Source organism: Neofelis nebulosa, chromosome 11, assembly GCF_028018385.1.
Source record: "Neofelis nebulosa isolate mNeoNeb1 chromosome 11, mNeoNeb1.pri, whole genome shotgun sequence".
Classification (NCBI taxonomy): Eukaryota; Metazoa; Chordata; class Mammalia; order Carnivora; family Felidae; genus Neofelis; species Neofelis nebulosa.
In genome coordinates this window covers 13,270,943-13,293,899 of record NC_080792.1, presented here as the reverse complement: position 1 = coordinate 13,293,899, position 22,957 = coordinate 13,270,943, and the positions used below count along the sequence as shown (strand labels likewise).

General features: G+C 40.6%; 1 protein-coding gene across 3 annotated transcripts in view; it reads left to right on the top strand.

Moving 5' to 3' along the window:
- The window catches only part of SERPINB11 (serpin family B member 11), a 74,454-nt gene extending 59,129 nt beyond the window's left edge, over window positions 1–15,325 (top strand). For all 3 annotated transcript variants that reach the window (XM_058691866.1, XM_058691868.1, XM_058691867.1), the window contains exons 5-8: window positions 2,033–2,150; window positions 11,121–11,263; window positions 12,183–12,338; window positions 14,442–15,325. In XM_058691866.1, the coding sequence (XP_058547849.1) occupies window positions 2,033–2,150; window positions 11,121–11,263; window positions 12,183–12,338; window positions 14,442–14,846 (822 nt within the window). In that variant the 3' untranslated portion in view covers window positions 14,847–15,325. The remainder of the gene's footprint in view (window positions 1–2,032; window positions 2,151–11,120; window positions 11,264–12,182; window positions 12,339–14,441) is intronic.
- The last annotated feature ends 7,632 nt before the right edge of the window (window positions 15,326–22,957 follow it).

Here is a 22,957-nt window from a genome sequence, read left to right as displayed (position 1 = left end):
ACATAGCTTTTATTTGACCAGTTTTATTTAAATGCTGGCTCGGGGAAGCAGAATAAAGTCCTGAATTTCTAATGTTCTCCTCTAGTCTGGTAATGTAGTCTGTGTCTTAACAGTTGATTGTCAGAATTTTTGCAACTTGGGGTGGTCCATCCTGGGGTGTGGACCTGTTTCAGAAGTGTTGTTTCCTACTGTCCTAAAAGCTTACATTGACTCTTTTATGGAGTACCTGCTGATGTGGTAGGGATTAGCAGTCATGGTCCCTAAAGTTGGAATACTCTCTCTCCCGCCCCGTGTCTTCCCCAAACAGTGATCTGGACGTAGGTAGTAGAGAAATGTTGATTTGGGATAATGACAAATGCATCTGTTCCTAAAATGTGAAGCTCCTCATTAGTGTCGTGCAGATTGTCATGATCTGTATCGTGCATGAGATATTATTATCCCAGGATTCTGTCTGGAAAAACTTTCATCTCATGGATTAAGGACAATCACTTAAGCATGTTGTAGCCACAGTTGGACCAGCTCAGGACAAGAGTCATCCCGAGGCCCAGAGTTTGCTCTTAGCAAGCTTTCCTTTTGTTCTATAATGGTTTTGGCACAAGAGAACCCAGTCAAGCAAATGGCAAGCCACACCCCAGGCAGCCACTTTCATACCTGCCATATTTCTAAGTCTTGTATCATCCTGCTCAGTTCATGGTGGGGCCTTGGGTCCTGCTATGGACATACCATAGAGGTATGTCCCCAAGGTCTCAAGAATGGAACAGCAGGCAATTTCATTTGAGTCGATGTAGATTTGACTGCTGCCTTGGCAGTGAGGCAGTGGAAAGTTCCCAGTTCTAGAAATCAAGGGCCATGCATGGGTGGTAATCAGTGGTGGGTCCAGAATGTCATATTGGGGCCAGCTTGGGAACTTGGTTAAAAGAGAGGGCTAGGTTCTTTATACTGATTTTGCACACTATTTTTACTTGTATTGCTAGTATAGGTGAGTAAAATAGTGAATTCCTTAAGTTATTTTTGTTCACATTTTACATAAAGTTGAAAAAATGTCAATTATGTCCACCGGAGAATATTATTACCATTTTAATTATAGTGGCTTTTAGGGAGGTTGATACAAATACCACGGGGAGACCAAGCCCTCTGTTAGGCCTCCAACAAGCAAAATGTAATCACCCCGGTCCTGAATCACTTCGTCACTCTAGTCCTCAGTTTTCTCATCTAGAACGTAGGGCAGTGACTCCCATTTGTCTGTTTGAGAGGACAGAGCAGTGAGAGTAAATTGTAACTTGCCATTTTGCTTTGAGCATTTTAGAACAAAGAATGCCAATGATAGGGCAGAAGAGGCAACCAAACACTTCTGAACATTCCTTTTGGAAAGCTGTTTGATTTGTTTAAATCCATTTGCTTTATTAAGAATAAGTATACATGGGGGTGCCTGGGTGGCTCAGTCGGTTGAGCGTCCCACTTTGGCTCAGGTCATGATCTCACGGCTCGTGAGTTCGAGCCCCGTGTCAGGCTTCGTGCTGACAGCTCAGAGCCTGGAGCCTGCTTCAGATTCTGTGTCCCTCTCTCTCTCTGCCCCACCGCTGCTTGTGCTCTGTCTCTCTCTGTCTTTCAGAAATGAATAAACATAAAAAAAAAATTAAAGAATAAGTATACATGGATTCGGCTTCCTTTCAGACATATAAACACGAGCTGCTTTTGTCTCTGTGTTGCGATTTTATTTTACTTATTTTTTTTTTTAAGTTTCATCTTTTTTATTTTGAGAGAGAGTGTGCACGAGCAGAGGAGGGATGGAGAGAGAGGGAGAGAGAGAATCCCAAGCAGGCTCCATGCTGTCAGCTCAGAGCCCAAGACTTGGGGGTCAAACTCATGAACCATGAGATCATGACCTGAGCCAAAATCAAGAGTTGGATTCTTAACCGACTGAGCCACCCAGGTACCCCTCTGTGTTGTGATTTTTAGAACACATAGAGCTGTAGGCTTTTGCTTCCCTTCTACTATTTTTGTGTTGTGCTATTGTCCTTTCTTTTTACAGCAATATCTAAACTGTTCTGAGAAACTGTATCAAACCACGCCGCAAACTGTTGATTTTGAACGGTCTCCAGAAGAAACGAGGAAAACTATTAATGCTTGGGTTGAAAGTAAAACTAATGGTAAGAATAAGTCCCACGGGTGTCTTCAAACTTTAATTGCACTGTTTTGATAAACTCCCTGAGTCAGTGCTAACAAGGAAGCTGGGTGACCTCCAGGACCTAACATAGATCAACAGTGGAGGACAAGAAGGGAGTATTTTGGAATATTCTTTACAATCATTTGTCCTGATTGTGAGCTAAGCCAGGTGATTCTGAGAATGAGAAGAACAGTATTTCTACTTTATAGAAGGGTTGTACATTCTGCAATTAAATTTAATTAAATTGAAATCCACCTTTCGTGATTTTAAAATCAATCTTGCAGTTGTCAAATACTTCTTTAAAAAATGGCAGATTAAATATTTAGATTTAAAGATGTGTTCATTTCATTATTTAAAAACATATAGTTAAGGAAATATTTAAATAAAAAAGAGAGAGAATAATATAGTGAATCCTTATTTACCTCTCAGCTGCAAGATTTATTACTTAAGGCCAATTCTCTATCTGTACTCTCACTCTTCTCTCACTGCCTCTTCCATGACAAAGCCCAGATATCTTTTTTCAGGTTGTGTCTCTCAAAAATATAAATTATTTAAAAGAAAATACCACTGCACCATTATTACATATAGGAAGTTAAAAATAACCGTTTATATTAACAAATATGCAGCGAGTTTTTGTATTCCCCCAATTGTCTCGCTTTTGTGTGAATCAGGACTCAGGCAACATTTATACATTGCAGTTGGTCAGTATGTTTCTTACGTCTGGATTTTTATTTAATTTAATTTAATTTAATTTAATTTAATTTAATTTAATTTTGAGAGAGTGCAAGTGGGGGAAGTTTGGGGGAGGAGAGAGAGAGAGAGAGAGAGAGAGAGAGAGAGAGAGAGAGAGAGAGAATGAATCTTAATCTCCATGCTCAGTGGGGTAGATGATGTGGGGCTTGATCCTAAGACCCTGGGGTCATGACCTGAGCTGAAATCAAGAGTCAGACGCTTAACTGACTGGGCCACCCAGGTGCCCCTTATCTTGATTTTTAAAATAATTTTTTTGACTGAAATATATATATGTGTGTGTGTGTGTGTATATGTATGTGTATATATATATGTATATATATATACGTATATATATATGTATATATACGTATATATATATATATATATATACTTACAGAAATATATACAGTATATGTTTGCTGTTCAATGAATTATCACAAAGCAGAAATTATCACAAAAGCAAATGCCCTCAGGTAACCCCCCTCTGCCTTTAGCAGGTCAGAGAAATAAAACATTAGTTACTAGGAAGGGCACACTCCAAGGCCACTCTCGTGTTTCCTCCCAGAAACGAACCCACCCTATTGCCAAACATTAAGATTTCTCTGACTCCTTTTACTATATATTAGTTCTGCCTATTTTTAAATTTCATGTTAACTGGAATCATAAAGCATGTGCTTACGGTTTTTTAAGCTCAACATTTTGTGAGATTCATCCCTGTGACTACATGTTGCATGGTTTGCTCATTTTCATTGATGTCTATCTTTGTTCTCTGAAAATACCTAAATATATTTATCCAGTCTACTGAGTCTTAATGAACACTCGGAACATTTTTAGTTTGGGTCTATTATGAACAGCACTGCTATCAGCGTTTTGATTCACTTCTTTTGGTACATATACTGTATGTGATTTTGTTGGATGGATACCTGGAAATGAAATTGCTGACCATATAAGGTATGTGTGTATTTAATTTTAATAGATACAAAACAGTTTTCTTTTTTTTAAATTTGTTTTAACGTTTTTATTTACTTTTGAGACAGAGAGAGACAGAGCATGAACAGGGGAGGAGCAGAGAGAGAGGGAGACATAGAATCTGAAACGGGCTCCAGGCTCTGAGCTGTCAGCACAGAGCCCAACGGGGGGCTCAAACTCACGGACCGTGAGATCATGACCTGAGCCAAAGTCGGACGCTCAACCGACTGAGCCACCCCGGCGCCCCCAAAACAATTTTCTAAAGTGGTTTACCAATGCACTTGCCCAAGCAATGAATGAGAGTTTTATTTGTTCCTCAACTTTGCCAACACCTGTGAGTCTTATTAACTTTAGCCACTGTAGTGAGTTTAGTTTTAATTTGCATTTCCTTTTTGAATTATATCATTGAACATTTTTATACACTTCATATCTTCCTTTGTAAAGTGCCTGTTTAAATATTTTGTCCATACATCAGGATGATTTGTCTGGTTTTTTTCTTACACATTTTTAGGGAATTCTTTGCATATACTGAATATGTATGTTGCAAGTAATTTCTACCATTTTGTATCGTGTCTTTTCCTTCCCTTAATGGTGCCTTTGATGAATAGAAGTTCTCAATTTCAAAGGAGCAAAATTTATCAATCTTTTCTTTTATAGTCAGTACCTTGGCATACTTTTAAATAAATCTTTTGCCTACTCCTACCTCATGAAAATATTTTTATGCTGTCTGCTAGAAGCTTTACTGTTTCACTACAGTCAAGATTCATTTAAAAGTTCATTCCACTCCACATGGACATCTACTTCACATACCACTGTTTATTGGGAAAAGGATCCTGTCACCATCACACTCCAATGTACATTTTCTCATAAGCCGGATGATCATATCTGTTTCTGGGTTCTTCAGTGGGCTCCATTTGTCTATTTATTTATTCTCATGAAAATACCACAATTATAGTAGCTTTATAATATGTCTTTTTTTTTTTATTTTTTTTAATTTTTTTTTAAATTTTTTTTTTCAACGTTTTTTTGTTTTTTTTTTTTTTTTATTTTTTATTTTTGGGACAGAGAGAGACAGAGCATGAACGGGGGAGGGGCAGAGAGACAGGGAGACACAGAATCGGAAACAGGCTCCAGGCTCCGAGCCATCAGCCCAGAGCCTGACGCGGGGCTCGAACTCACGGACCGCGAGATCGTGACCTGGCTGAAGTCGGACGCTTAACCGACTGCGCCACCCAGGCGCCCCTATAATATGTCTTGATAGCTGGAAGTCTAAGTCCATTGTTGATCCTCTCCAAAGAGCCTTGATTTAACTTGATCTTTTGCATTACACATACATTTTATTTATTTTCATTTGAGTATAGTTGATGCACGCTGGTAACATTAGTTGCAAGTGTACAATATAGTGATTCAGTCTATACATTATGCTGTGTTCACCGCAGGTGTAGCTCCATCTGTCCCAACACATCACTATTACAGTATCCCTGACTATGTTTCTTAGGCTGTGGTTTTTGTTCCCTTGACTTACTCATTCTATAACTGGAAGCCAGTATCTCCCTTTCCTCTTCACCCATTCTGGCCAACCCCCAACCCCCTCCCCTCTGGCAATTATTACTTTGTTCTTTGTATTTATAGGTCTGATTCTGCTCTTTGTTTATTCATTTTTTTAAGTTTACTTATTTATTTTGAGAGAGAGAGAGAGAGAGAGAGCGAGCACAAGCAAGCAAGGGAGGGGCAGAGAGAGAGGTAGAGAGAGAATCCCAAACAGCTCCACACTGTCAGTGCAGAGCCTGATGCGGGGCTTGAACCCATGAACGGTGAGATCATGACCTGAGCTGAACCACCCAGATGCCCCCATTTGTTGTTTTTCTTATGCAGTCATAAAGAAGGATGAGATCATGCCATGTGAGACAACATGGATGGATCTAGAGGGTATTATGCTAAGTGAAATAAGTCAGCCTGAGGGCAGATGGCATATGATTTCACTCATAAGTGGAATCCATGTACATTTTAAAATCAACTTGTCAATTTTTGTCAATATTCTAGTTGAAATTTTAGTTGGAGTGATATAGAGTCTATAGAGTTGGAGAAGAACAGGCATCTTTATAATATTCAGCTTCCAATCCACTTCCACGAAGTTTATCTCTATTTAGGTCCTCTTTAATGTCTTTCATTAACATTTTGTATTTTTCTATGTTAATGTCTTGTGACAAATGGTTTTCAGATATTTGAGGTGTTTACTGAATTTTTACTAGTATCAGTTATTCCAAATTTTATTTGTTGTTGATGTAGGAGTGTATAACTGGCTGTCATATATTAAGATTGCTGAGTTCTCATAACTCTAGTTTACTCTTATATTATTTTAGATTTTCTATAAATACAGTCATTTCCTCTTCAGCCTTCCTTGCTGCTTTTCTTTTCTTATTGGCTAGGACCTTCCGCTGAATAGAGGTACTGATATTGGGCATCCTTACGTTGTGTCTTGTTTCTGGATTTATATCTTGTTTCTGAATGGTTTTGATAATATATATTTAAGCATAATGTTTGTTGCTGTATTTTTATGAATGCATTTTTTCAGATTAAAGAAATTTCTATTTCTGGTTTACTAAGAATTTTAGGCATAGATACTAACCATATCATATTGAAGCCTTCTCTGTATCTATTTAGCTATGATTTTTCTTCTTTAGTGTACTAATTTAGGGAACTACATTGATTTTTAATGTTAAACCAACCTTTTTGTCCTAGGATCAACAAAACATGATCATGGTATGTTATGGTTTTTGCATATCACCAGATTTGATTTCCTGATATTTTCTTTAGAGGTTTTGCACCTGTGTTCATGAAAGAATTTGACCTTAGTTTTTATTTATTCAAATATTCTTGTCAGTTCAGGTATCCAGGTTATACTCACTTCATGAGACCAGTTGGCAGTGTTTCTCCCCTTTTTCTAATTTCCAAAAGAGAGTTTATGCAAGATTGGTGTGAATTTTTCTCCTTCAAATATTTGGAAGAATTCACGCCAATCTTACATAAACAATCTTACATAAATTCCAAGGTGAGCCCTCTGTGCCCGGTGTTTTCTATGTGGGAAGATTTTGATTAGAGATTTGATTCCTCTAATAAATAGAGACCTACTTATATTTTCTGTTTCTTCTTGTGTACGTTTTTGAATTTTTTTCTCACGGGATACAGCCATTTTATCTGAATTTTCAAATGTATTAGCATAAAATTGCTCATAATAAAGTTGTATTACCTTCTTAATGTCTTTTCGTTATATAATGTTTTCTCTTTTTTTATTTCTGGAAACATGAATTGTGCATTTTTTCTTTTTTCCTAATTAGACTTGTTATGGATTGGTAATTTTTTAGTCTTTTCAAAGAATCAACTTGTGTGTTCCCTATTGTAGTTTTTTTATTACATGAATATTTATGATTATCATTTATTTCCTTCTTTTTACTATCTTGGTATTAAATTACTACTCTTTCTGTAATTTTCTTGAGATGAACAGTTGATTTTCAGACATTCTTTTAATATATGCATTTAAGACAATTGCTTTCCCTCTAGGTATGACTTTAACTCCATCTCACAATTTTTCATTGTATTTCCATTATCATTCAGTTCAAAATATTCTCTGATTTTCTTTTTTTTAATGTTTTATTTTTAGAGAGAGAGAGAGAGAGAGTGTGTGTGTGCGTGCATGCGCACACATGAGCGGGGAAGGGCAGAGAGAGAGGGGGATAGTGGGTTTGAAGTGGAATCCGTCCACACTGGAGGCAGAGAGACTGATGTGGGACTCAAACTCATGACCTGAGCCAAAGTTGGATGCTCAATCAACTGAGCCACCCAGGGGCCTCAAAATATTTTCTAATTTTCATTGAGATTTCTTCTCTGACTCAGGGGTTATTTAAAAGTGGAAATTTTCTGGTTGTTTTTTAGTTACTGATTTTTAGCTCAGTTCTGTTGTAATCAGAGAACATAATAATCAATTGTTTGCAATTTATTGAGACTTTTGAGGTAAAACATATGTTTTAATTTTGGTAAAATTTTCATGTGCACTTAAAAATAATGTGTATTCTTTAGTTACTGGGTGAGATTTTTAAATTTTATCGGTTAGGCTGACTTTGTTATTTGTGATGTCTGTGTTTGAGTGTCTTTGCTTCTTTCTTGACTGCTTTTTATCATCATTTACTGAGAAAAGCTGTATTAAAATCTTGCACTATGATTGTGGATTTTTACGTTTCTCCTTTTAGTTACGTCCAATTTTGCCGCACATATTTTGAGGCTGCGTTTTTAAGTGCATAGGTATTTAAATTGCCATACATTCTCAGTGGATTGCTCCTTGTGTTATTCTGAAACATCTCTCCCACCTTGCCAGCTCCTGAACTTCATTATTTTTTCACTAGCACTGAGACACTGAGAAAAGTAGTTCTTAAATTCTTGGTCTTCAGTTTCTGTCATGTTTTTCCTTATCGAGGCTTGGGGAAACTTTTGAAACTTCACTATACCTTGAGGAAAAAATTATTCAGAAGTCCCTGTTGAGCTCATCTGTTTGTGTTTCTCCTGCCTATGAGATCTTTACCCCTTCAGCGTTGACTGCCTGGCTTCCTTTAGCTCTAATTTTTTAAAAATACTTTTTTTTAAACATTTATTTCTTTAAAAAAATTTTTTAATGTTTATTTATTTTTGAAGGAGAGAGAGACAGAGCACAAGTTGGGGGGTGGGAGTAGAGTCAGAGGGAGACACAGAATCCGCAGCAGGTTCCAGCCTCCAAACTGTCAGCACAGAGGCCGATGCAGGGCTCAAACTCACAGACCGCGAGATCATGACCTGAGCTGAATGAAGTCGGACGCTCAACTGACTGAGCCACCCAGGCGCCCCATGCAGTATTCCAGTTCTTCCATTCCTTCTTTATAATCTGGATTATGAGAAACTTCTACTCATAAAATATTTGGTTATTCTAAGTACAGGTGATATGAGGAAAACAAACAAAAAAAAACGATGCCAGATTCCTTCTCTTCAATACCAGTTTTTGAGCCAACATTTACTCCCTCTGAGCATCCTCGAAGACAGCCGATGAGTTTTTTCCCAAAGATTTTTTTAAATGTTTCTTTACTTATTTTGAGAGAGAGCGAGAGCGAGCTGAGCAGGGGAGGGGCAGAGAGAAATGGAGAGAGAGAATCCCAAGCAGGGATTCAGTCAGCATAGAGCCCAACGCAGGGCTCGATTCCACGAACTCAGAGATCATGACCTGAGCCAAAATCAAGAGTCGGACGCTTAACCAGCTGAGCCACCCAGGTGCCCCGTTTTCTTTTTAAAGTATCATTATGAATTCATAAATTTAAACATTCTGAGATGTTTCCATTTATTGTCGCCTTTTAGTCAGGGGTCCCATCTTTATATTGGCTCCTAAGTCCTTTTGACCCTACTCTTGTGGAATTTGATGGCTTCTTTGCTTTCTGATTTTACCAGATGTTCCAGACTCATGTCCTGCTGATGACCTAGAATTACTTCTCGCGGGAATCCTGGATCATTCTCATGAGAAATGATATTAGAGACCATAGCCCGGGTACAAGAGTTCCCATTGATACTGGCATGGTCATTGTTTAAAGGCCTTCTCAGTGAATACATTTTTTAGATGAAATACAGCATAATTTCTTACTGATACGACCAATTCAAATTCCGGTTCATAGGATTTTTACTTAACAGCCCTCCCTTTTTTACATCTATTTCCCTTTTATCTTGTGTCAAAAATCCCAGATTCCGATGTCACCAATATTATTGCAAAATCGCATCATCCAACAATACACACAGTCTCCAAATAACAATACTAATAAAATATAACAGTAGCTTAAGATGTTGTTTGGAGTTCTTTTTGTCCTTTGGGTCTATCCCACTAGAGATGCACAAAGTACCATGCTGAAATCCCCGTCTGTGTGGTTATGCCATCAACTCATTGTACCTCAGTCTCTGAGGTTTATGAATGTAGGCAATCATATTCCTTGATACAGGAGAAATAAAGCTTATTAAGTAATAAAATTAGGGTGAAATAACATCAAAGTATTAAATTAAAGCTAATTGCATTTATGAAGAACTTGTCAGTAGAACAAAATAAATACTTCTCTGAGCCTAAAGACTGCCCCTAACATATTTGTATCTCACTATTTCACTTATCAGTGAAGTGTCAACAATATTTTGTTGATGGGTGGACTGATGGGTGTTATTCAAGTTTAGTAATAGGTTGACAAGATTAAAATACGCATTTATTCAGTTCTTTGTATTAAGTTAGAAAATGCTTGGAAAGGTCTGCACATTTTCAGATCTGTTAATTTACTTAGAACAGCAGTGGAAAAATTAAGCTTAGAGTCTGATGTTCTAGATATCCTTATGTTTCCCATTGCTAGCTTGTATTGAATTAAGGTTTTGTAAATTGCAGCGTAGCAGGGTGCACCAAGGGGGCTTGGTGTTCAATTTGAACAGTATATTAACAAAGCAGTAAACATCTTGTATGTTTTTTATAAATTCTGATTTTTAGATACGTATTTACTTTAAGTGTTGGTATATACTTGTGATACACGAATTGCTAATACATTGTAAGAATCAGCGAATCTTTTGAATGCTTAACCCATTTGGATGTGGTGAAGTGCTGGTAAGTATGAAGCCTGATAACTATTAAAGGGAAGCCATAAAAAATTATTAAAGATTTTCTAAATAAGCAGTAATGTATAGGAAGGCATTGGATACGACTAGGTATCAGACAGGTGGATCGTTAGCTAATATACTGGCTACTCTCCGGATGCCATCTTCTGATTAGAAATAACAAAGCATTCAATCCTGTGACATAAACCTCATTTGACAAGGACAGCCTCCATGGCCAGGAGATAAAAGGGTTCTTCTGGTGTCTCAAGTTTATAACTAGCCTTAAAAAGGAAATGGTTCCGGGGCTGCCTGGGTGACTCAGTCGGTTTGAGCGTCTGACTTTGGCTCAGGTCACATCTCACAGTTTGCAGGTTCGAGCCCCACGTCGGGCTCCGCGCTGACAGCTCGGAGCCTGGAGCCGGCTTCGGATTCTGTGTGTCCCTCTCTCTCTGCCCGTCTCCTGATCGCGCTCTGTCTCTCCCTCAAAAGCAAATAAACATTAAAAAAAATTAAGAAATGGTTCCAGATTTCTAGTGAATGTTCAACTCTCTGTTATCAATAAACCCAAGTTCTAATCCAAATATATTATCTTTTTTTTTTTTTTAATTATTATTATAAGGAAAAGTCACGAACCTCTTTGGAAAGGGCACAATTGATCCTTCTTGTGTAATGGTCCTGGTGAACGCCATATATTTCAAAGGACAATGGCAAAATAAGTTTCAGGAAAGAGAGACAATTAAAACCCCTTTTCTGCTAAGTGAGGTAAGTATTTTGTTTTCAGACTGATGATAAATTCTGGAGAATGTTAAGGCCAATTTAGAAAGTTTCAGTGAAGACACTGGTCTAGGTTTCTTTCTTTTTTTAAAATGTTTATTATTTATTTATTTACTTATTTATTTGGGCGGGGGTAGAGAGAGACAGAGCATGAATGGGGGAAAGGCAGAGAGAGAGAGGGAGACACAGAATCCAAGGCAGGCTCCAGGCTCCAAGCTGTCAGCACAGAGCCTGATGTGGGGCTCGAACTCACCAACTGCGAGATCACAACCTTAGCCGAAGTTGGACACTTAACCTAGTGAGTCACCCAGACGCCCCTCCATAGGTTTCTTTAATTGTGTTTTCTGTAAATTTTACTTTCATTTTTCCACACGAAGTGCCAGTAATCTTTCTCATGGGGCCCGTAACTGGAGCCTTTGGAGACTGGCACCCCTCTCGCAGATAAGAGAGCCTGTTCCCGTAGCCATGCATTTTGTCCACGTATGCTGGGGTTGCTTTCTCAGCACAACACAGCTCTCCATATTACTTTTCTCCTAGAGAGCCTCCAATTGGATTAGCAAAGAAAATGATCCTATGATGTCATTTTTCCACATAAATCATCTTAGGTGGTAACGCTAGCTTCGTTTTGAATGCGTCTCAAGCTGATATATAAAAGATATTTTATATGTAGATGACTGTATATAGTATTTGAACTAGACAGGCTCTAACAATGACTTATTTTAAAATAAAAAATTCATAACCTTTGCAAAGGAAAGTAATAAAGGGTGTCCTTTATCGGTTTTATTTTACCCACGCCTTTAGTGTTAATGCAAATATTCGTGTTTTGCAAAAACATCAGCATACGTACATGTGCATGCAAATATGTGACTGTTGTACCTAATGAGAACCCCGCCCCCTTTTTTAATAGGGTAAAAGCGTACTTGTGGAAATGATGTATCAAACGGGAACATATAAATTAGCCTTCATAAAGGAGCCGCGGATGCAAATTCTGGAGCTGCCCTACGTGAACCACAAACTAAGCATGATTGTTCTGCTTCCCGCGGGCACGGCCAGCCTGGAACAGGTGAAGTTAGAGAATGCTAATGTGAAGAGGAAACACATGTGCACGTGTGTGTGACGCTAGTGTGGTCAGTCCCTAATTCAGTCACACGCTGGGTTCAGCGGTAGGCCGCAGGGGCTGTGAGAGGAAGGGGGACCCTGGGCCCTGCCTTCGGGACCATGCATTCCAGGGGGAATAATCTAATGTTCCATAAAAGAGGGCACAAGGAGGCAAAAGTGCCATCTTGTACTAATACATGCACCTGCTGCTTACTTGACATTTGGGAAGCGTCTTTCTCTAGTGATGGATTTGTAATGCCGGTTAGGGTCTTAGTACACAGCAATCTGTTTAAGCCACCTTCCACTCGGGAGCAGTTTTTCCAACCCAGTTATAACATGCTTTCGTGAGGCAACCACTCTTTTTTAGCATCCTGCTATTGTAGGGGAAATGAGTGCCACAGCCATTGAGAAAAGGTCATGGTGGTGGCAGGGGTTTGGGTCAAAGCCCCCCTCTCTGGCTGCAGCCAAAACTGCCTAGCACAGAAGCAGGCAAGCCACTGACATGAAGTGAGCACACCTCCCCAGCCTTGCTGGAACTCTCCAGTGCTCTGCGGGAATGACAAAGAGGAAGCTGACGTACATGCACGGACGGGATGGTCCCAGTCAGAGGTTTCTAAGGCAGGGAGCGCCTGCTTGAGGTTAAACAATGTGGCACGGGCGGGTGGGGCCTAGGGAAGGCTTCTTGAAGCACCTGGGTTGGGATGTGTGTGTGTGGACCTGTAGGAAGAGAAGCATGGCTGTGGCCAGGAGAACAGGTGTGATACTGGCGTGGCCGATTCAGAGGGGCTCAGACCTCTGGGCACCTGTTGTGGACTGCCAGGGAAGATATTTGGAGGCAGATAGCATTTTGGAAGCAGTGTAGAAGTGGTCTTTATTAGCTTGTGATGCATTCATTTATCTGTTCGTTTAGCCATTCATACACCAAACATTGTTTATGCTGAGAATTCTAGTGGGTTCTGGAACATAGAACATAGACGTAGTGGGTTCTGAAACATAGACAAATGTGTGGTTCCAACACACAGTTATAAGTAGCATGTAACAAGTGCCATGGTACTCTGCCGGAAGTCCTGTGGGAGTAGAGAGAGTAGACAATGAGGGGATCTGGAAGCCTCCTGGTAGAGTAACCTTGATGTCTCACAGGTGGAGGGGTAGAAGATGAATAGGTGAACAAGGGTACCCTGGGGTTCCAACTAGAGCAAAATGCTCATGAAAATGCCCTAGAGATATGGGACCAGTAAGACAGATTTGCATCATGGTAACTCGGATTAGGGCAGAAAAGGACAAAAGGAAAAGATAGTTTATGTCTGATTGTATATTGTCAGGATGGAGAGAAGGTGACAAAAAGTTTTCAACTCTTGTTGTGGGATGATGGGCTTTGGCCTGCTGGTCTTGGAGCTGTGGGGAGGACTGGCTGGAGGGATCACATGCCCAAGGGGAGCGGTTTGAAGGGCTTACACGGAATGATGGCACTGGGTGGGGGGATGAGAAGGGGCCTGGTAGGCTGCATGGCTGAGCAGAGGTGTGGAAGGTGTGTAGAACCTCAGTTCTTCGGGACTTCGGGAGTAGTCACATAGCAGAGGCAGTGAGGGCAAGGGCAAAGTCAGGAGGGAAGCCAGGTGTAATGAGGGGATCCTGGCATCACAGAAGTCAAGTGAGCAACACATTTGTAGTAGAGGGTGCGATTTAATGTTTCCGAGTTGAGAACCAAATCAAGAAATGGTGACTTCATCCAGGAAACACAAGGACTTCAGAGGCAAGAGAGGCAGTTTAGGTGAAGTCTGCATCTGAGGGAGTTAAGGCAGAAGACTGTAGGATACACGTTTGGGGCGTTTACTTATGAAACATCCATGAAAAGTAGACAATAGAATGGGGAGGATGTGGCTGAATGCAACATTCTTTGTGTTTTTTGTTTTTTTGTTTTTTCCCAGATAGGACTTCAGCATATTTTCAAGGTACAAAAGAAAGCAATACATGAAATCATTCACACTGAGAATTATAAAACGAATGGCATTTAATGCCACAGGCACGTGTTTGGCTTACATGGGCTCATCTGTGTTTTGTCTCTTAGATAGAGAAACAGCTGAACATGAAGACGTTTTACGAGTGGACCAGCTCTGCTAACATGATAGAGAGGGAAGTTGAAGTCCATATCCCCAGGTTCAAACTTGAAATAAAGTATGAGCTAAATGCTTTGCTAAACTCCCTTGGGATGACAGATATCTTCAACGAAATCAAAGCTGATCTCTCTGGAATATCACCAGCCAAAGGCCTGCATTTATCAAAGGTCATCCACAAGTCATATGTGGATGTCAATGAAGAGGGCACCGAGGCAGCAGCAGCTACTGGGGACAGCTTCGTTGTAAAAAGACTCCCCATCCGAGCTCAGTTCATGGCGAACCACCCTTTCCTGTTTTTCATAAGGCACATCCCTACCAACATGATCGTCTTCTGTGGCAAGCTCGCCTCTCCCTAAACAAGTGGGGCTGAGGGGGGCTCAGGGTCACAGAAGAGGTACAGGGACAAACCCACGACTAAAAGTAGCTCATCCCTTACACACCTCTGTGCCTTACTTTACTCATCAGCAAAATGGGTCTAGGATCTCTCTCAACTTATACCTTGAATTGGTGAACCCTAAAATTATGGAAATCATGGAAGAAGATACATTTACAAAAAAAGCTTCTCTGGTTCTCTTATCTTTGGGGCCTCATTTAAGTGCTATCTGGGTGACATGATCAAGTCAATGAGAACAGTTTTCAAGGGTTAGATTTACTTGACTTGTATATATCATTGATCTCTTGAAGAAGTGACCAATCTACCTTCAGAAAACTAAATTAAGGGCTTCAGCTTTGGTTGGATTTTTAAATATAGTTTTCCTTGCATGTGTAGACATAACATCATGAATTTTAGTTCAAAATTCTGTATTCATTATAATAAATATATAAAATGCCTTCAGTTCTGTGAAGATTTTTAATATACTCCAGCAATTAAATGACTTACCAAAGGAGATTGAAGAAGGAGGAGTCTAAATCAACATTTTCGTGGAATTTTTGGCCAAATGTTTTCAAGCCCTAAATTGGATAACTGATTTTTCTTTTTGCCTCCCTCCCTTCCTTTATTCTTTCCATTTTTCCTTCATTTTTCTCTTTCCCTCTCTCCTCTCCTCTCTCTCCTTCCTTCCTACCTTCTTCCCTCCCTCTCTCTTTTTTTTCAATAATGCAATGAATAAAAATTCAGAACAGCAAAAACAGAAATCAATCAGGAGATTTTTATTTAAAAGATAACCTTTTTAAAAAAAGAAATCCTCCTTAATTTCTACTCAAGATAACATGAAGTGATAATCAGATAATGATGACCATGATACGTTTACTGCCTTTTCAGTGCCCTCTTCATAAATGCTTCCTACCAGAACTCTCTCAGAGATGTGAACAAAGCATAGGGGCCCTTCAGTTCTCTCTTCCGTAACCCAATCTTAGAAGGGGCAGTCCATAACAGGCCACTGCTTCCCCTCTAAGGTGATGGGACACCCTCTTTTTCTACTGACAGTGGTGGCAGCCAGTGATGGCTTTTTTTCCCCCATCAGGGCACTGAAGGATGGGCTATCCTAATGATCCTTTATAAGCCCATTTGTCACATGGCATAAAGTCAAGAGGCCACCTTGGCCTACTTCACAGAATAACCCAGTGGTCCCCAAGCACAGAGGGTTTAACTGTGCTACAGTGGAGATACCTGAAGCAACAATGATGGGTGGAGAAAAGAGTTGTATCTTGGCATCTACTATTCACTTTAAACATCCTAATGAAACGATGACTAGGACCTGTCCAGTGAATGCCGCGTCCTTCTACGTGAACCTGGCATATGCTGTATAGGAACTCAGGGGTATCACATAGGCCAAGTGCTGTGGGCTTGACCATAGCAGAGCATCATGGCGATCACTTGGCTTGGCCTCTGTCTGTTAAAAAGACTCAGACTGAGTGTCTGCTCACAGGCTGCAGTCCTAGAACCCCAAAACCCGCTTGAAGGGATGGGGACTGAGCTGGTGATGGTCATCATTTAGAGTCAAAGCCAGGAATAAGCCTCAGAGAGGGGCCTTCAGAAACACCAGTGTGAGTGCTGGGATAGGAGAGGAGGACTTGGAGAGACAGTGACTAAATCAGCCTGGGAGAGCAAAGCTGGGAGGGGTGCTGGAGTCATTCTCCGAAGTCTGTTTGTAGGATGGGGAGCTTTTTAGGGCACCCAGGCACCCGTTGCAGGGAGTATGGCCAGAGTTGCAAAAGATGAGTCCTTAAACAAAATGCAGTTAAGTGAAGGTCCTCATGCTGGAGTCAGAATGAGGCCCCCTTTTATTAGGGAAATTGCTAAAGACTACGTGCAAAAAGTCAGCTAAGCGAGTGTGTTAATCAACTTAATGGTTTTGTTTTTCAAGGTTGAATTTCTAGATGATTGTTCTTTATGACCAGGAAGGGTCAGCCATGAAGGCCCTGGACAATGCTAATGGCTCAAGGCATTCCTTAAGAGCAGCTGTGAAAACATGTCCTAAGGCCTTGCACCTGCTGCAGCCTTTCCCTTTTGAGGTCTTTTCCTTTGACCTTTTTCTCCTACATCTCCCCCAGATACAGAGAACACAGCTATTTTCACTCTTTCAAGAGCTAACATTATATGTCAATTATATCTCAGTAAAAAAAAAAAAAAAAATGGGCAAAGGACCTGGAAAGACATTTCTTCAAAGAAGACCTCCAAAAAGCCAACAGGTACATGAAAAGATTACTCAACATCACTAATCGTCAGGGAAATGCAAATCAAAACCACAATGAGATATCACCTCACACTCACACTTGTTAAGATGGCCGTGTCAAAAAGAAAAGCACTAACCAGTGTTGGCAAGGATGTAAATAAAAGGGAACCTTATGCACGGTCAGTGGTAGTGTAAATTGGTCTAGCCATTACTGCAACAGTACAGAGGTTCCTCAGAAAGTTAAAAACAGAACTACTATAAAATCCAGCAATCCCATCTCTGGATACATATCCAGTGGAAATGAAGTAAGTGTATTGAAGATACATCTGTACTCCCAGGTTCACTGCAGGACTATTCATAATATCCAAGACAGGAAAACAACCCAAGTATCCATCACCGAGAGCCATGAAACTGTTGAATGTGACACCATATGGGAGGATACGTGTATGACTAATGCCAGATGTTAAATGATGGGGAAATTCAGAGGGATGGGCAAAGGGAGTAGATAGGAAGTCTTTTTGCTCGATTTTTCTGTAAAGCTAAAACTGCTCCAAAAAACTTAAAGACTAATAATTAAAAGAAAAAAAAAAAGTAGGGAGGAAATCTCCTTTACATGGATTTCAAAAACCAAAAAGTCTCTACTTTTTTTTTTTAGGTGTTTTCTGATAGTATTTTGTTTTCATTTCTATCAGTTTTACTCCCTTTCATACTTAAACACTCTTCTTAGTTTATCAATCGTCTTTTTTTCTCTCTATTTCAGGAACACTGAACCTCCAGATCAGTGTTTGGTATATACAATGTCACAGTGACTCAGGCAAAATCGCTGCTTTCCTAACTGCATTCACATCCTCACTATAATGTACAGGGAAGCCTGGGACGCCCCCCCTGGACAGTAAATAGCATCAAACCAGATTCTGCGTCCTTGTGCATTAACGGGGCATAGAACGTCGGACTTTTCTCGGATCTCTCTTCAGAGTGACCTCCTCCATGTGGAATTACTGCACAATTAAAAGATGAAGTGAAAAAAAATATGGTACAGTGAGAGATTTGTCTGTGTGTTTACTGATAAGTACAGCTTTTCCCCTTGACTTCTAATTTTTTTTTTTTTTTTTCAGGAGTAGAATGGAATGGCAGAAATGAAGACTTAATGGAGACGCTTCTTGGGGAGAAATCCCCCTCAGACTTCTGCATTGAGGAATCTAGATCCTTCTCCCCATGCTGTCCTTGGAGTGCCTGGATTAATGGGGTAACCAAAATACTGGTGTGACTGGCCCAGTCTTGGCTCACCTCTATTTTCCTTGTGTAACAACCAACAGCTTCCCATTTCATGCTCAAAAGTATCCTGGTTTGGATTATAAGTTATATGGTTTTCCTACCTTAATCCTACTGGATATTATGTCATGGTCTGTGGTCAAACTATCAAATGGCTGTTAGTTACCTAAGGCAACAGAAAAGGGCAGCTGGAAGGAGGCTCCAGTTCTCCCGGCAGCTATAACACTGATGCTCAGCCAGCTCTTGGTGTTTGCTTTCATGTCCCATGTTCCTTTGATTCACTTCCTGAGAGTGTCATCCCTCTTCTTGTTTTGGGGCCTTTCTCGGGGAAGCTGCTCCTTCTATGTCTTATTGTGGGGGAACCTTCTCCTTTTGTTTCTTTCCATTGGTGGCATTATTCATTAATTTTTGGAAGATATATTTCTGGAGCACCTAAGTTCTAAGCCTTGTGTGTATTATTACACATATTATTTATGTATTTTATTCATTATATATATATGTATATGTGTATATATATGTATATGTATATATGTATATATATGAATTTATGTATATATAAAATGAATACCAAAGAGCCTCAGAGCCTCAGTCCTTGTCTTCATAAACAGAGAAGACAGACTTCAGAACAGTAATGCCACTTGGGTGCTGGGTGCTTTAAGAAGGCTTCGATGGGCAAGGACAAGCGTTGAGTGATGGGTGGGGACCTCCTAATGCGGAACGCTGTAAGCCATTTCAGGGAATGAGGACTTTCTTCCGAGACAAATGACTTGATCAGATTTGCATTCTGTAAACATCACTTGAGCTTCTAAATGGCCACCTTTGTAATGGGAAAGATGCAATATAAGCTACATAAAGTACATCATAAGGAGTATTTTCCATGTTAACAATTATTTTGACAGAACCCGAAGAGGCTAGAGGTACGGGTACAATGCCTGGTCATGGTTTGTTTTGGTTATATGCAGATAGCATCTTTGACAATTCAGGTGTGACAGTGAAGGCGCCGTTAAGATGCTTAAATGGGTGATGGAAATGTCCGGTAATGTGGACATGAGTCAGCGTCGCTCACAGCAGCTCTGATACATCTATGCCAAGAATCCCCCAGTCTAGTCCCCAAGCATCTTTGACCATCAATGTAGAAAAGACTCATGTGAAGAGGTAATAAGGCTGTTGGCTGACATTTACCAGCGTGGGTTTGGCAGGGTTTCTAGGTTCTGTACGCAATCTTCAGATTTATTTTTTAAAATACTGCTTTCTATTAATTAAATCTTTGTAAGTCTTACAGAACTTACACCGAACCAACAGACTCTTCCTGTGCTTGTTCCCACTGGTTACTGTGGGTCCTTCAGAATCCCACCCCTTACTTCCATAGTGCCCCAAATCCTCTCTGAGACTCCCCACTTTTCCCTTCCCTGTGGTTGGCTCAGTGTCGAATCTGCTCCCCTCTCTCTGGTGCCACAGAAGCCACCTGTGATGTCACTAATGGGTCCACGAAGGGGCCACCCTCTGTTGGTGCTGTGTCCAGAACCGCATTGGGTTAGGCCTGGACCTGCTGCCCCTGTCCAGGGGGCCCAAGGATTTGGTGTGAGGAGGCAATTCGTTGCTTGCAGTGGAAGCTGGGGTCGGAAAACTCTCACTACCTGTTTGCTGTATCCCATCCCGTCATTCCCAAGCAGGGCTGCATTGCTGTCCCAGTCTTGTTCAAGGATGACACAGAGGCTATTTGAACTGCCCCATGAAGCTTTTTGCCCTGAGACTCAGGCTCGAGTGTGGGAGGGACATGACCTGAGCATACAGGTGGGCTGCTTATACAATTGCCCTTCATCTCTGAACCTGAGCCACTGTCCTTGGTTCATGGACGCCCTGACTCTCCTCCTGAACATGAATTCTTTCCAGGATGCCTCTTGGTTCCTCGTGCATATGGGCTCCAGTGTGCTCTCCCACCTGTGTGCCCGTGCCACCTGAATTCCTGCGTGGACCACAGGTCCATCTGGCCATGCTCCCAGTTTTCACTTATACATATCAGCCTCCAAACTTCTAATTCGCAGCCTCACTACACACAGTCCCTCTTCTCTGTTTTGCTTTTCTCATTAATACTTGTCACTCTCATTATATATTTTATTTATTTAGTTTAGTGACAGTCTTTCCCCACTAGCATGTGAACTTCATAAGGGCCGTTTTTTAAAATATTTTTTGTTGTCTCAGTGCCAGTAATGTGTAGAGCATAACAGATGCTCAATAAATGCCAGTTGAATCAGTTGAGGAATTAAATCCTTAAATCCTTCAAGACGTCGAGTGTCTACTATGTTCTTGATTTGGGAAATGAAGAGCATTTATTGGTCTGAGTGAGATATGCTGAATGGGGGCTAATGCAGTGAACTTGGCCCATGGCAGAACTCATGTGACAATTCTAATAGGATTGCTTATAGTGAAATTAAGATGACCCCGGGCTGCAATGTGGAAAAATGTTTTATTTCTGCATGTGCAAACTCTTCTGATAAAGAAGGTGAAAGAGCCTGTATACTCCGATGTAAGATAGGTTTAAGATGCACCTTGTGTTGAGCTGGGTTTCCCAGAACATCTAAACCACAGTTGAGGACAGTCCATGACCACTGAAGTCAGCTGACCCATCGCAATGATGCTTATAAGTGAAAGGGGACGCCCAACCTGTCTAACTGAGTGCAAGGTGCTGATAACAGCGAGCTGAGCAGTTTAGCGGTTGCTAGTTTGTTAGGACATCATTCAAATCAAGTCAAATTGTTAAGGATGGTTAAGAGTCTTCTGGCATCTCCAGAACAAAATTTCATCGTGTTATATAATGTAACCAGGTTTTGAAATTACTTCGGCTAAATTTTACTCAGCTTCCTCCCCACCCCCAGATTTTTATTTAAATTCTAGTTCATTGACATACCGTGCAATTCTGGTTTCAGGAGTAGACATTAGTGGTTCATCACTTGCAAGCAACATCCAGTGCTGAGCACAAGTGCCCTCCTTAATACCCATCACCCACCTAGCCCATCCCCCAGTCACCTCCCTCCCTTAACTGTTTGTTCTCTATCTTTAAGTCTTCAAGGGTCTCTTCCGATTTGTTTCCCTCCCTCTCTCGTTTCCCCTCTGCCATATGTTCATCTGTTTTGTTTTCTTAAATTCCACCTGGGAGTGAAATCATACGGAATTTGTGTTTCTCTGACTGACTTATTTTGCTCAGCACAATACACTCTAGCTCCATCCACATTGTTGCACATGGTAAGATTTCACTCTTTTTTATCGCTGAGTAACATTCCATGGTATTTAGAAGCCATCTCTTCTTTATCCGTTTTGCAGTCGGTGGACATTTGGGCTCTCTCCATAGTTTGGCTGTTGTTGATAATGCTGCTATAATATTGGGGTGCATGTACCCCTTCAGATCTCTACTTTTGGATCCTTTGGGTAAATACCTCGCAGTGCAATTGCTGTATTGTAGGGTAATTCTGTTTTTAACTTTTTGAGGAAGCTCCGCAGCATTCTCCTGAGCGGCTGCACCAGTTTGCATTCCCACCAACGATGTAAGAGGACTCCCCTTTCTCCACATCCCGGCCAACATCTGTTGTGTCTTGTGTTGTTAGTTTTAGTCATTCTGACACGTATGAGGTGGTATCTCATATTCAGCTTTTATGCTAAGTCACCACCTCTTTGCCAGTCAGTGTGTCTTAGGCTCTTCCTGCTGGGTGAGACCATAGTATAAGATGTGTAAAGAACATAATCTGCTTATGGGAGACCGTGATGACAGTAATGGCAGTGGGAACTAAGTTTATTGAGGTGTTACTACATGCCAGCCACCATTTTAAGATTTTACCAATTTGATCCCCACAACTGTATGTGATGTCCCTCGGTCACTTGGACTGAGTAAGAATGAGTAACTTACCCAAGGTCACACTGCTGGTTGTAGGGCCAAAATGTGAGCCCCAGCAGCTTGACTTTAGAGTCTGTGTTCTGTCCTCTGCGCCATTGCTGTACTGCTACTTGGTACATTTGTGAAAGTTGGAGCGGGGGGTTAGATTGGCGGTTTAAAGGCCTGTGTTCTAGCTCCGCTTCTGCCACACTCCCCTTTAAGTCCTGTAGTCCTTAAACACTTCGGGCTAATTGACACTTGCTTAAAGGCTCCAGATGTATTGGGGCAGCTCCCCTTCCTATCACTAGATGGCAGAGTCGGTGGCGGGAGGGAGGGGAAGGTGTGGTATAGATGTATGTATGGTATTTACTTTGTAAATCTCCATCCTACCGGTAAAATAGTTTATGGGCTATTTCAGTTGGTATTATAAATATTCATTACATTTCTACTCAGTACATTTCCTTCAGTTTGTATTTAATAGTTCCCCCTTTTCCTGTCTATTTGTTCAATGTATACAGCATCTACAAAAGGAGTATAAGTCAGATAGCAGGGAATTTGGCTGCCTCGCTCATGACAATGACCGGAACAGTATCTGGCCTATAGCCAGGACTCAAAATTATTTGAGGTTTTCTTTCTTTTTTTTTTTTTTTTTTTATGTTGTAAGGATTTCCTTTCCCTTTTCGTTTTGAACAAATGTTAGTGTTATAGAAAA